Genomic DNA, 14,891 nt, shown 5'->3' on the forward strand with positions numbered 1-14,891 from the left:
TTTCGGCTTTTTACCCAATTTTTGGACCCATACCGAAACTAATTAAGAATCGGCATCACCGCCAATATTGGGGGTCACAACTACTACCTCGGTCAATTTATGATCATACCGTAGTTTCCGTCTTGTTCATATTGTACGAGGTTAATATTACTTTTGCCAACGCGTTTGCAGTGGGCCTAACGACTTCGATGCTATATTGTTACATGCAACTAACCGAGTTATGGCTGGAAACTGTGGAAAATGGGTAAGCAAGTGTTTGTATAATTGTACTCAACCAAGTTGGGGCACCTAAAGCATGGGATCGATTTTCGGGAAATTTTGACGCCCCACCATTTAATCGATCTCTTTAACACCAATTAATCAATACCTGCATTTGTACCATACAGTACACACCTGCACAAATAAATGGACATCATTAACTTAATTACTTTCGATTAATTAAGAAGTACACATTCACTTGTTTTCTTATCCCTTAGGAAATTCTCCTCTATCACGGTGCCCATCTCAATGAAACTAAAAATATTTTCGTCGCTCAAAATACTCAACATTCTCCAGAACGAGATCGCCGCTCCCGTATTGTGGCCAACATTTGAAAATACTTTGCTCGCCATGCAGGTCGTCATACACGTGGCGAACATCCGATTTCTGGACGACTTGCAGCCCGGTTTGTTCTTCATGCAGGAAATTGTACTAGGGTTTACGATGATATTTCAGGGAAAGTGTATCAAATCTGGGGCTAAAATGGGTGCGATATCGACTCAATTCAAGAAGGTTGGTACATATTCAGATATTTCTGAAAATGTCTGAAGGGCCATACAGTCTAACTTTTCTTTATTTGTTACTATTACAGACTGTTCGCCGCTTTGGGAATAAATTCGAAAAAAAGGTGGCAAAATCGTTGCACCCACTAAGAGTGAATGTCGGGCAGTTTTACTGCTTTAAGAAGTCTACGTTCATGACTTTTCTTCAAGCCCATGTCGACACCACGATTAGCTGGTTGCTAAGTACGTAATTATAGTGGATTAAATATACAGGGTGGTTTAAATGTCAGGTTACAATGGAAAATTTTTCAATCGGAAAAATTCGCAAATCTCCATTAGTTACCGAAATTTTGCCTCTGAAATTCAATATCTTTAAAAGAATTTTGTCATCAATGTTCCATAAGTTTTGAAAAAAATTATTGAAAATCTCAATCCCAAATCCGTAACTAAGGGAAATTTACGAATTCTTCCCATTGAAAAATTTTCCATTGTAACCTGACATTTAAACTACCCTGTTAACAGCTCTATATCCTGGTAGTACATCTCAACACCTCAAGTTGAGACATTCTGCCTCCAACTGAGCTTAAATTGGTTATTACGCGAAAAAAACATAATTCACACATTAATTACATCTGTCCACTATCATGTGACGGTTCAATAAAAGCACCAACAAAAGCTTGAGGTAGATACATGTTTGATGGACAACATCCATCTTCTGTCCACCTTATTTCTGCCGGTGCTTAAATGAACTGAACACTGCTTAATATTTGTTTCACGTGAATAAATTATGCCCAGGCACGCAGCCACAAGAGTATAGCAGGGTGGGCATTCCATATAACGTTATATTGAATGCCCACCCTGCTATACCCTCCTGGCTGCGCCTATGATATGCACATAGCAGTCTCTCACTTTGTTTTTACCAATCACAAATAAATGATGAATTAATTAATGCTACATATATGCACATACATATTTATAATGCATACATGCATAAGTTGTATACATAAATATGTAAATGTAATAAAATCATGTCAAAGGGTAGGATAAAAGGAGGCTGAAAGCGATAGAAAATTCCTTCACAATACCACCATGTATGCCGATGATGTATTTTTTACCTGTGACTTGGGTTGGTCAAAAATATTGAACTCTGACCTCTTTAAATTTCCTCTACCGAAATAATTGTAGAGTAACCGTACTTGATCCATGTAGTAATTTGTTAAAATCAATGAAATATATAATCCACGACCATACGAGTTTTTAATTTAATTAAAATTATATTCAGTTTTGAAATGTTTATTTGAAAAGGAACATATAACATTCTTATGCTTAAAATGGTAAGATATTTATAACTGTTTACAATTCACATGGGCATTGCTTTGCGTAATCGAAAATGGTCCGTTGCTTTTCTATACGCCAGTTTGAAACAAGATCGTGGAACCATTTCTTCCTCAGCGATGAAATAATGCCGACCATGTCTAGCTTGTATAACCTGAAAGATTTCTAATTTTTATACTATTTGATTTCTTAATCATGACATTAATTGGAACCCTGTGAAAAAATCGTCTCATCAAATTATTCTTTTTAGTCAAGTGATTTGCTTCACTCCGCAATTTCACGTCGCATATGTTCCTTTTAATACTTACAGTTAGGACGCAACCATATTCAGCCCGGATTATTTTTTGACCATGTAAGTTTGAAACAGCAATTTTTTAAAGGTAACATTCGGGCAGATGTGAAAGATTCAATAAGTTTCGGGCGCCGTGAGTTCGTCAATGCGAGCAACTTTGTCAGGTTCCGCTATGAAACCGAGTATTTTCATTAACCCGAAACTTGCTGAATTTTTGACATCTGCATTTGCAATTGTCGTACTAACAATGGAGGTCTCCCAACGTATGCTCACAGATTTGGAGCTAACTAGCGTCAATGGATCACAAATAGTATGAAATTTGTAAATGGCATTATCTGCCAATGCTCAAGTTTAGCGGAGATATTTGCATACTTAAAAAGAGGAGAAAACGCACCCTCAAGGCTGGCAAATTTTCTACTTTCCCAATTTACTGCGCATTTTTCCCGCTTTGGATGCAAATATCTCCGGCAAACCTGAGCATTGGCAGATAGTTCCATTTGCAAATTTCATAGTAATTATATTTGTGATCGATTGACGCTAGTTTGGTCCAAATCTGTGAGCATTTGGGAGACCTCCATTGTTAGTGTTGTCTTTAAGCAATTGCTGCTTCAAACCAGAGGTCGACGCCGACAAATTTTCGGCGGCGGCGGCGCCAGTTTTTGGTGATTTTCCGGCGGCGTCGGCGGCGCGGCGCGGCGTCGCAATGTTAAATGAATACAAAATCAAATTTTTCGGCGGCGGCGGCGCGTAAAATGCATCGGCGTATGGCGGCGCGGCGGCGTGAGATCGGCGGCGTCGACCTCTGCTTCAAACTAACATGGTTAAAAAATACGTTGCGTTGAATATGGTTTAGGTCCCCATTGCAAGTAAAAAATCCTAAATATAGACTAAACTTTACCCATTATCAAGTCAAAGTGACTCTGGACTCAGGATATGTACATAGGATCCTTAGTATACATACATGAATATGTAATACGCAGCGTATTATACGCTTAATGTAGGCTTCAACGTGCATTTACTGTTCAAAATAAACTATAGAAATTTGTAAAAATATGGTGAAACTTACGCAAATTCAAACTGCATAATTTGGGCAGGAAATCCGAGTGTATATCTGTGTTTGTTCTTTCCAAGTATAGTATAAGAGCCTTCGACAACGTTTGGAAACTCGGTCACGAGCCAATGCGTCTGCTGGAACAGGGCCAACGCCACATCTGTTTCCTGTGGGTACATAGTTAATTAAGAAGAAGGCATGAATTGATTTGCATAGGTACCTACCTATGTATGCCCCGGATCGAGTAATACAAACCTGAGAAACTAAAACAAAAGGGGGCTTACGTTCTTTTCCAGAATTTCCATCATTCCCCCACCCCCGATCCAGGTACCTTTCGAGGCTGTCTTATTGATGTAAGTTCCAAACGTGTCGACCATTGTGAGGGTACAATTATCCAAATTTTGCACTTCGGCGTCAATCATATCCAATAAATCGAAAAGGAGGCCCGATGATTTCGACAAGATTTATCGTTCGGGGGAAGAACGCAGCTTTCATTTTTGATAACCCAGGGATGATCCTGTCAGAAATATAAATATTTTAATAACGAGACAAAACAAATTAACGGCCAATATCGGTTAGGAAAATTAAACGTTTTTTAAATACTGTTACCCATTTTGAAAAATAGAAGCACTCAGAATTCTAAATTTTTTGTTATGGTTTGTGCATTAAAATGAGATGAAATGTTTTGGCGCACTCCTCTTTGAAGAAAAAGGACTAATTACACAAAATGCAAACCTTAAATCCAGAATAAATATATTCTTTATCTGTATCATGTTAACGGTACTCTGCATTCAGTTCAGTTTACTTAATTCAGAGTGCATTTATTTATATTTTAAAAGTGTAATCTTATTTTTAAGAGTATGTAAATCGTAGCCTCAAACTTACCTCAATTGTCACAATTCTAGAAATTGGAACTACATCTGTGCATACAAAATATTTTGGGATTCAAATTTACAATTTATATCATTCCCCGCCCGTTAACAATTTCTGGGCAAATATTTGAAACTAACCCCAGCATTCCTTCCATTCGCCTAAATTCCAGTAAATGGTGCCAGGTTTGCATTTGCATATTCCGTCTAAACAGATTGTGTTAGTTCCTTCACATGTAAGGAATGTGGCATTCTGACATGTTCCACAAACGTCTCCAAGCGCCACTTCGGTCGAGGAGCAAGTCAAATCTGAAAAATACTTGGGAGATTATGCTTATAAATAGATACACTCTTGAAAACAATGAGGGTATTCATTATTTCTTCGTATCCTTAGTATTCTTCGTATCGTAAAATAACTTACGACGCTTACGAGATTTTGTAAGCGTCGTATGATTTTGTCATTGAAAATCGCGTTACTACGCTTACAATTTTTACGAAAGCTGACCACTTGTTTTATCTTCGTAAACTATTTTACGATACTACGGATACGAAGTAATAACGAATACCCTCATTGTTACACTTTTTAAAAGAAAATTCACCCTGAATTCGGTATTAAGTAAACTAACCTAAATCCACAGTAAACTTTCCTGCTTATAAAGTTAGTCTGGATTTAGTTTAAAGTTCACAAATTACGTCACGCAAGAGGGGGAGAGACTATTTAAGGCTGCAATGGTATTGTGCCAATGTTACACCTGCTAAAGGGGTGGATGGGGGTCAAATAATAGAAAATATTGATTTTTGGGTTACGTAATTTATGGACGGCCCCTAAGTATAGTTTACTTATTATAGTGTATTTAATGCTCAAAGGGATAACACCACTTTTATCACTGTCCTCTGAACCACTTCTTAACGGCGCCGGCTGTGTGACGCAAAGAGAAATGGTTAAATGTTTGTTTCTGCGTTTACTTTATTTATTTGATATTTGAAGGATATTTTTAAGGCATCGAAAAGCTTATGTAAAACTCCAATTTCAGAGCATTTCTAGGCATTTTTTAAACATTAAGAATGCACAAAATGTGTAGTTTGCTATGTATGCAAACTAGTTTTCTAAATTATTTTTTTGTCTTGTCCTTCTAAACAAATAGAACCTGGCAAAAATTACATAGAAGGGAACTAGTAGTGAAGAGGTTAATAAAATATATGTACTAACCTTCAGTATAACATGGTAGGCAAATATTGAAAAGAATTAACCCAGCTGACACCAACAACTGAAATAATATTCTAGTCATTTTCACCTTCAGAACTTAAACTATTGCCAAAGTGGAGAGATGGATCGCCTTTTAAATAAAAATTTGACCTTCCTGTCCCATTTGAAAAATAACTTTTGACATGTGGCAATCTTTGCGTGCTCCTCTTTTTTAACAAATTAAATTCGACCCAATTGTTTTTTCGTGAACCGCATTCTTTTTTTTCTTGTTTTGTTCTATCATCTCTTTAGAACATTAGTTAATTTGAATGGAAAATAAAATTCTTGATTAAAGCGTTTTGAATAAAAACTGAAAAACAAAAGAGTTACCATTTACACAAGTATCATAGTTTTCTATGTAGAAATGTGCGGAATTTTAGTAACTGCGTGTCAGGGTTATAGTCGCTTTGTTCCAGAACTATTTGTACGTATGTATGAAAGGCAACAATCGGTCTTTCATTGTTTGTGGGAAACTGATTTAATTAATTTAATGTTTTCCTTATAGACCCTAAAAATAATTCTGCCATTTTGAAGATCAAGTGCACTCTGAATTATATATATATGAAATAACTAAACTACTAACAATGCGATGGTGTGAAGTGTAACGCTCCGATTTGGTTGAAAGTTTGAAATTATGTGGTCCATGTCAATACAACCAACGTTCCTTGCGATGGTTAGAGATTGACAAAATTTTTGAGGTCAAAGTGGAAAAACGGGCGATTCTTCGCACACGGAGGAAGCAAACTCAACTCCCATTCGCTTCCCGTGCTAAACATCTTCCATTTTTCAACGTTGTTCTAAAATATTTTGCCAAATTCTGACCATCACACAAACTGGCTGAAGAAACGTTGGTTGTATTGACATGGACCACGTAATTTCGAAATTTCAACCAAATCGGAGGGTTACACTTCACACCATCGCATTGTCAGTTCAGACTAACATAGCTAGATAAACTTAAGAAAAGCGTAAAGCTAACTCTGGATTTACTTAATATAAATATAATTCAGAGTACATTTACTTTTCAATGAGTACATAGTGGGTAACACTCTTTTTATTAGTGTTAGATAAATTAAATTTCAACTTACTCATATACAATCAGCTTCACTGTATATTTTAAAACACTACAAATACCTCCAACGAAAGCAATGATTACATAGTAGAATTCCTACATATCAAAGTTACCATACCATTAAGACGGATCTTAAAGTCATGAAATTGGTGATTGCGCAAGGAATTTCTACTTTTTTATCCCATTTTTCCCACCACAGTTCCATTTCCCAAGTAAAATATGCATACATATGTATGTATATAAATCTGATTAATAATTACTTTTACATATAGCGAGATATATTTATTTGGTCAGAAGGACGGTCATTGATTGAAAACCAGATTTAAATCTGATGTATATTGACGGTAAAGGATTCATTTTCATTTATCAAATTCATTTATCTCTAATTTAATACGTAGTTTTACCTATAAAACTGGAATCTTATAAAATATCGTACTGTAGTTAAACTAGTTTTTTTTTCATCCACTTGCATTTACATATCTTGTATCGAGTTAATAGTATTTCATAATTTCCCACGCCTCTCTCGTAAAGCATTCATGCTAAACTAAGGTCGCACGGTGAAGGTACATAAATATCAGTTCAGGTTTGACAACCTCTCCAGTCCGGAGCGACGTTTTTAACGCAAAACTACAAAAATCTGGTCGGGTCAATACGCAAAATGTGCAGAGAAATTTCCAGGGATCCATTAGAAATTCTATTCGACGGGTATTACTACGACATCACCGAATTTTCAGCACGCCACCCTGGTGGAGACGTTATTTTGTACTACACGGAAAAAGGGGAAGATGCCACGCAAGCCATTCAACAATTTCATAATCGGTTCTTCCCCAAAGTAAAATCACTTCTAGAGACGATGAAAAAGCGACCGGCTACCCAAATTGAGAGTAAGGAAGCAAATGTTTTATGTATTCAGAATTTACATTGTTAGCAATTTCCGGGAAAAATTTTGGCTTGAAAATTCACTTGGCAACTAACGTATTTATCTGCAATCACAATTTTTTGCAAAATTGCGTTCCGATGTGAACATTCGAAGTCGTAGTTAATAACCTCAATATTTGATATGATTGTTTGAATTCGTAATAAAATAAGATTGAAAATTGGCGTCATGTACTGAAATGTAAAATTACTTGACACGAAAATTATGTGATGATTTCTACCTTTTGACGTCACAGTGTACGTTGAAGGTCAAAAATACTGGGGCGCTGATTTTGTGGTAAAATTCTCTTCGATATGAGACCCCATAGGTATGAAAAGTAAGGGTAAATTTATGTCTTGATTTTTTATAATCTAGCCAAAAGAAGAATTGCATGTAAAAAAAAGTGTCTGAAAAAATCAAACCATAATTTTGGTCCATTAACCGTAGTTAGGGGCGGGTGGTCCGATTGACCCAGTTATCGAGGTCATCACGCGGGAACTAAAAATTACGAACACAATGGTGTCAACTGCGTTTATTGTTAATTGCGTTAATTGTTAATTGCGTTAACTGCGTTAATTGTATATACATATCATAGCGTTTTAGAGACGCTCACGGACGGACGGACAAAACGATCACAATTAACGGCGGACGCACCACCTTAATGAACCCCAAGTTAAATAAAGTATCGGTGTTTCTTTCAGATCCTCTCACACCCGAAGAGGCCAAGCGACATCGCGATATTACCAACGATTTTAACGAGTTATTCTACTGGATGAAGAGTCAAGGCATGTTTGAGTCGTCGCCGTGGCGAATTATTTGCCGACTTGAGGAATGTTAGCTACTTTGGATGGTGGGCCTGTACATGTGTGGCGGTACTTCATTTTTGGTGCAATTCTTCGGCGCCGTGCTATTCGGACTAGGCGCTGGTCGTGCCGGTTGGGTAATGCATGACGCCGGGCATCACTCATTAACTGGGAACCATATCGTGGACAGACGTATCCATTCAATATTTCTGGGTAATTTTTTTTAATTGAAGAAATTTTATCCGAATTCATAAATTTCTAATCGGAGTAGCAACGAAATCGAATCAAATTCTTTACGTACTCGCTTCGAAGTTTTCGAATTGATGAACGACTTATTTTGATTCGAATCGAATTTGCAGAGAATATCTAAATTCGATTCTGCAAATTTTGAAATTTATGTCGAGGGTATTCATTTATCACAAGAAGATCGCATTGATAGTGAAGTTTGTTAAACTTTTTGAAAAATGATGTATTTTTATTTAGGAATCTTAGACGGCGTCGGGGCTGCATGGTGGAGGAGACGCCACAACAAGCATCACGCCATGCCACAGGTTTGCTACTTTTTCAAATATTTTTAACACAAATATGCATATTCAGATGTATGTACATACATACATAGTTACATAACCTAACAGAGAATAGACTACGACGGGGACCTTAACACGATGCCGCTAATTGCTAATTCTATCGAAATTGTGAAAGATCCGCGACAAGGCAACTCTTTTTTCATTCAGAATCAGGTAAAAAACTATATATATACTTTTATCTATCTATAAACTTTTAGAAAACTGGTATTAAATCACTACCGACCTAGATATATCTAAGTATGCAAACGATTCTTCTTGGTAATAACGGGCAGTACCGTTTATCTACGTACATATGTATGTACGTACGTAGTAATGTTCTACTACTGGCAAATTCACCTGCTCAGAGACACACTACTGTCCATTTTATAGTAAACTAGCGTATAAGCCCGTCTCCCACCGGCCGACGGGCTTATTTGATTTTCATGAAAGTTAAGTGGGATTGTTCATACTTCCACCGAATTTTTTTTATTGTATCTATATTATAAACAGAGTCCGGCTATGTATGTATTTTAAACTTTTTCAATAATAACCCGATCGGGTTGAAACTTTGGGATATTGTTCCTGGTCAGGCATAGGTCACACGGTCAAAAAAATGTTTTTACATATTTTACATATTTCCAGGTTTTGGTACATATAAATATGTTTCAACATATTTCGACGATTTTGCCGAAAATGAGCATTTTTCAATACAAATAAATATGTTTTTACATATTTCAGCGATTTTTTCGAAAAAAATATATTCTTTTAGAGAAACCTCAGAAATTCACAATTCATAAAAAATTCCGATCATCGTAGAAATAATACCAGAGCATGTTGAAATGTTTTTAGTTTGTCACTTTGAAATGTAAAAGCATTTTTTGGCATTTCTGCATTAAAGCAAATTAAAAATATGTTTTATATACATATTTTGGTGATTTGATTGAACATTTTACATAAATATTTCGGGGTTTTTAAGAACATATTTACCCGGACTCTGATTATAAATTTGTAATTACTGTGGCGGCTCAAAATGACATTTGTCCTCAAATTAATACATACCCTATGAAAGCAGTTGCTATTACTAAAAATAAGATTAAGACTCCTATCGTTCAAGTCATTGTATAAGTATACGATGAATAGTAGATCCCTCGTCCTACATGGAGGTACAGGGCAATGAAGAATATAGAGGCTCCATTGGCGTGTATGACTCGTAGAAGCCATCCGTAGTTTACGTCTCGGGTAATATGAGCTACTGTATTGAATGAGATGGTTACATCTGCTGTGTAATGTATTGCTAAGAATAAGCCTGTGATAATTTGGGTTACTAGGCATAATCCTAGAAGAGACCCAAAATTTCACCAGGCTGAAATATTAATTGGGGCAGGAAGATCTACTAAAGCATTATTTGCAATTTTAAAAAGAGGGTGTATTTTCCGTTCTGCTATCATTATTTTAAAAAGTGTGAGAGGGTTTTGAGAGGGGCCTCAAATTTATTAGAAATTTTTACTACAATCACTAGGGTTAAAAATAAATAAAGTATAGAAGTGGTTAAAAGAATGCAGTTGTTTCATCTATAAAGGAAATTAAATGTTTTTGTTATAAGAAATCTTGTTCTTGACTCTTTAAATTCTTGGAAGTCTACATTTATAATTATAAAGAATACCAAAATTATGGGGATAAAAATACTATTAGGGAGGGTGACTATTTTTAATTTAATTAATTCATTTGACGCTAGGCTAGTGATATAAATAAACAAAACTATTAACCCCCCCAAAAAAATTAGGAATAAAATATAGGAAAATCATCTAGTTTTTATAAAAAATCATACAGTGATGCATAAAATTATAGTCTGAGAAATAATTAAAACTATTATTATTACTGGGTGTCTTCTTAGATAAAATATAGCTCTAATTCTTGCGGAAGTTAACAAAAATATTTTTATACAAAATTTAATTTATGAAAAATATTAGCTTTGGAAGTTGGAAAAAAGTGGATAACTTAATTTTGAAGTTTTTATGCTTTAAGCACACTTAAGTTTACAAAACTAATATTATAAAATTAACTATAAAAACTTATATTTTTATCTTTTATTAGAGGTTTAATTATTCTTTCTGGGGTTTGGATTGTGTGCTCTAAGCGGGATCATCTTTTGTCTGTTCTTTTAAGACTTGAATATATTAGATTAGGGGTTTTTCTTTTATTGTTAGCATTATTGAGAAAAGGAGACTTTTTCTATTCTTTAGTTTATATTACTTTTACAGCATGTGAGGGTGCTTTAGGTCTTTCTATTTTAGTGACGATAAGACGGACGCATGGAGGTGATTATTTTAAGTCTTTTAATTTTTTTTAAAATTTATGATAGTAAATTTATTTTTTATCTTTTTATTTATAGGGTTTTTAAAGAAGTTTAAATTTAATTTAATTTATGTGTTAACATTTATTTCTGTTTATCTAGTAATTTATACATTAGTGGGTCAGCCAGAAACGTTTTACTTAGACTCTTTATTTTATTATGACGGGATTAGATTTATTTTAGTGTCTCTAAGAGTTTGGGTTAGAATTTTAATAATTTTTTCTAGATATAAAATTTTTCGTTTCAAGGAGTATACTTTTTATTTTTATAGTTTTGTTTTTTTATTACTTTTTATTTTACTATTGACTTTTTTTTCGGGTAACTTATTATTTTTTTATTTTTTTTTTGAGGTTTCTCTAATCCCGACACTTTTAATTATTATGGGTTGAGGCTACCAACCGTGTTCAAGCAGGAATGTATTTTTTATTTTATACGCTCACAGCGTCACTACCTTTACTTTTATTAATTATGTACTTATATATAATTGGAGGTGGCGTTTCTTTATTTTATAAGGAGTTACTTTTTTATTCATTTTCAGGTTTTAATTTCTTTGTTATTACTGCTTTTATGGGTTCGATAGCCTTTTTAGTTAAACTCCCTATGTATTTTACACATTTGTGACTCCCTAAAGCTCATGTTGAGGCCCCCGTGGCAGGCTCGATAATTTTAGCTGGGGTTTTATTAAAGTTAGGGGGCTACGGTCTTATACGAGTTCTTAGTATCACAGGGGTTTCGGCTATAAAGTTTAGCCCTTACTTTATAGGGCTAAGATTAGCTAGAATAATGTTTACAGGGATCTTGTGTTGTCGTTTAAATGATTTTAAAGCTTTAGTAGCGTACTCTTCAGTAGCCCATATAGCTATGGTGATTGGGGGGCTAATAACTCTCTATTCATGGGGATTTATGGGGGCCTTAGTGATGATAGTAGCTCATGGAGTTTCCTCTTCAGGTTTATTTTGTATGGTTAACTTATACTACGAACGAACTGGGAGCCGAAGTTTTTTTATTAATAAGGGGCTTATTTTAAGTTTTCCTATTTTTTCTTTACTAATATTTTTTCTCTGCGCGTCGAATATTGCTGCCCCTCCGACTATTAATTTATTATCAGAGATTTTTTTGATAGCTAGAATTATGAGTTACGATTATATTATACTTTTATTCTTTCCCCTAGGCTCCTTTTTAGGGGCGGTTTTTACATTATTTATATTTTCGTTTTCACAACACGGGTCTTCTTATAATTCACTATATGGGTTTGTTCATTCTAATGTTCGTGAGATCCACACTATTAGACTTCACATTGCCCCAGTAAATTTCTTAGTTTTAGGGTCGAATTTTATTTTTACATTTTACTAAATAATTTCATTTAAATAGTTTAAGAAAAATTTTAGTTTGTGATTCTATAGATGGGGGAGCCCTTTAAGTAATATTTTATTTGGTTTTACCTTTTTATTTAGGGGTTTTATTATTAGTGGCTAGCTTAATCAGTATGCGGTTTGGTCTTTTATATTTTCTTTCTGCTGAAACTATATTTGTTGAATGAGAAATATTTTCTTTTAGATCAACTTCTATTATCATAACTCTTATTTTTGATTGAATAAGTTTGAGATTCACAGGGCTCGTAATATTTATTTCTTCTATGGTACTTTTTTATAGAATCATATATATAAGGGGGACAAGTTTTTAACTCGGTTTATTTTTTTAGTATATTTCTTTGTCTTGAGTATAGTCTTTATAATTTTAAGCCCTAATATAATTAGAATCTTATTGGGGTGGGACGGACTCGGTCTTGTGTCGTATTGTTTAGTAATTTATTACCAAAATGTAAAAAGAGCAAATGCGGGTATAATTACAGTTCTCTCTAACCGTGTGGGTGACGTAGCTATTCTTTTATGCATTTCATGGCTACTGAATTTTGGTAGATGGAATTTTTTTTATTCGCAGTTTGTCTATTCGTACGAAGTAGTTTCTTTTATAGTTATCCTAGTAATTTTAGCAGCTATAACAAAAAGAGCTCAAATACCCTTTTCTGCCTGGTTACCTGCGGCTATAGCAGCCCCCACCCCAGTTTCAGCTCTTGTGCATTCATCTACTTTAGTCACAGCTGGGGTGTATCTATTAATTCGGTTTAATTACACTCTAGGTGTCAATAATTTTTTATTATTTATTGGTATGTTGACTATATTTATATCTGGTTTAGGGGCTAATTTTGAGATAGATTTAAAAAAAATTATTGCCCTATCAACACTAAGTCAGCTCGGGTTAATAATAACATCTTTGGGGCTGGGCTTCTACGAGTATGCCTTTTTCCATCTTTTAACTCTCTATTAAATCCCTATTATTTCTATGTGCTGGGGTGTTTATTCATTCTATAGGGGACACTCAGGATATTCGAGCGATAGGGGGCTAATGATTTCTTGCCCAGTTACATCTTTGTACTTCATTATTTCTTCAATAGCTCTTTGTGGGTTTCCGTTTTTATCAGGATTTTTTTCTAGGGATATAATTATTGAATTTTTTTTTCAAGGTAAAATAAATTTAATTATGGGATGCTTAATAGTTTTATCTACATTGTTTACATTAACGTACTTTGTTCGCCTTTTGTATTTTTCTTTTTTAATAATATGGGTAACCGGTATCTTTTAAGTTTAGCTGAGAGAATTAACATACTAATTCCGATAACATTTTTAATTTTTATGTCAGTTTTGGCTGGCGGGTGGCTTAGAGTTTATATATTTCCTATGAATTTTATTTTTCTACCCCTGTGGCTTAAATTATTGGTCGTTACTATAATTTTTAGTTTTTTCTTTATTTATTTTTTCTTAGTAGACTTTAAGGTTATAAAGAAAATTAGCCCTACCTCAGGTTTAGACTATTTTTTAGGTTCGATGTGACTGCTTCCTTTTATTTCTACTTTTGCTCTGACTCCTATTATTAAGTACGGCGTAAAAATTTTAAATCTTGCGGACCAAGGTTGAGTGGAGTTTTTAGGGGGGCAAGGATTTATTGACAAATCTAAGTTTATTTCTTCCAAGGCAGATGTATTAAATTCCGTAAGAATGAAATTCTTCATATTTAGTTTCTTTATGGGTGTATTGGTTTTATTTTTAGCTTAGTTTATATTTTTATAGCTTATATAAAAGAGCACTACGTTGAAGTTGTAGGGGAAGACTGAGTCTTGAAAATGTATTCCATAAAAATATATTTATTTATTTAAACATTGAAAATGTTTTGTTTTTAATTAAACTAAGATAGAAAAAAGAAAATAACGGAGTTTAACCGTTAAAATTTTAAGTTAGCGGCTTAAATTTGGCTCCCTTTTCTTATTAAAGAGGCTGAGTGCCTAATAGCCATTAACAGTGGCTCGCCGCTTCTTTGGCTTCCTTTAAAATAAGGGGAGAACCCAAATTTTCAGGTCGAAACTGACCGCGATTTTTCGCTTCTTACTAGTGTAAGATAGACTTTCACAGTACTTTCTGAATGCAACCCAGATGTTATTTTTAACTACAATCCTTTATTTTATTAATATACAATATTATTTTCAGTCTAAGGCTCCTTGGTTCCATTCATGTAGAAGTCCCATTAAAAGAATTAAGATGAAGAATGTTAATAGAGTTAGAGTGTGGGCTCAAT

General features: G+C 34.4%; 2 protein-coding genes and 1 pseudogene across 3 annotated transcripts; 1 reads left to right on the plus strand and 2 right to left on the minus strand.

Moving 5' to 3' along the window:
* Positions 1 to 2,021: 2,021 nt before the first annotated feature.
* On the minus strand, positions 2,022 to 5,577 carry LOC118436754. 2 transcript variants are annotated; one of them, XR_004835686.1, is made up of 6 exons: positions 5,519 to 5,577; positions 4,450 to 4,617; positions 4,325 to 4,359; positions 3,724 to 3,956; positions 3,455 to 3,606; positions 2,022 to 2,250 (listed from the first exon to the last, which is right to left on the minus strand). XR_004835686.1 is itself a non-coding variant. In XM_035855344.1 (5 exons), the coding sequence occupies exons 3-5, from the start codon at positions 3,859 to 3,861 to the stop codon at positions 2,115 to 2,117; spliced, it is 426 nt and encodes a 141-aa protein (XP_035711237.1). In that variant the 5' UTR covers positions 3,862 to 3,956; positions 4,325 to 4,359; positions 4,450 to 4,760; the 3' UTR covers positions 2,022 to 2,114. The 2 variants fall into 2 exon arrangements, 1 of the variants encoding a protein (XP_035711237.1); XM_035855344.1 differs by lacking the exon at positions 5,519 to 5,577 and having other exon boundaries at positions 4,450 to 4,760.
* Positions 5,578 to 7,222: 1,645 nt separating this feature from the next.
* On the plus strand, positions 7,223 to 8,448 carry LOC110854493 (acyl-lipid (8-3)-desaturase). Its single transcript, XM_022102927.2, has 2 exons — positions 7,223 to 7,507; positions 8,241 to 8,448. Exons 1-2 carry the CDS (start codon positions 7,282 to 7,284, stop codon positions 8,375 to 8,377), a joined length of 363 nt encoding a protein of 120 aa, XP_021958619.1. The 5' UTR covers positions 7,223 to 7,281; the 3' UTR covers positions 8,378 to 8,448.
* Positions 8,449 to 9,906: 1,458 nt separating this feature from the next.
* LOC118436689 lies at positions 9,907 to 10,392 on the minus strand (annotated as a pseudogene).
* Between the last annotated feature and the right edge of the window lie 4,499 nt (positions 10,393 to 14,891).

The sequence above is a fragment of the Folsomia candida genome, unplaced genomic scaffold (genome assembly GCF_002217175.1).
Source record: "Folsomia candida strain VU population unplaced genomic scaffold, ASM221717v1 Fcan01_Sc010, whole genome shotgun sequence".
Taxonomy (NCBI): domain Eukaryota; kingdom Metazoa; phylum Arthropoda; class Collembola; order Entomobryomorpha; family Isotomidae; genus Folsomia; species Folsomia candida.

Bases quoted from the DNA above. Each gene is read 5' to 3' on its own strand.
- LOC118436754 (XM_035855344.1), bottom strand. From the start codon at position 3,861: ATGATTGACGCCGAAGTGCAAAATTTGGATAATTGTACCCTCACAATG. The intron at 3,607-3,723 runs GTAAGCCCCCTT...ATGTACCCACAG, and splicing joins TGGAAATTCTGGAAAAGAAC to GAAACAGATGTGGCGTTGGC. The intron at 2,251-3,454 runs GTAAGTTTCACC...GAAATCTTTCAG, and splicing joins ATTATGCAGTTTGAATTTGC to GTTATACAAGCTAGACATGG.
- LOC110854493 (XM_022102927.2), top strand. From the start codon at position 7,282: ATGTGCAGAGAAATTTCCAGGGATCCATTAGAAATTCTATTCGACGGG. The intron at 7,508-8,240 runs GTAAGGAAGCAA...TGTTTCTTTCAG, and splicing joins ACCGGCTACCCAAATTGAGA to ATCCTCTCACACCCGAAGAG.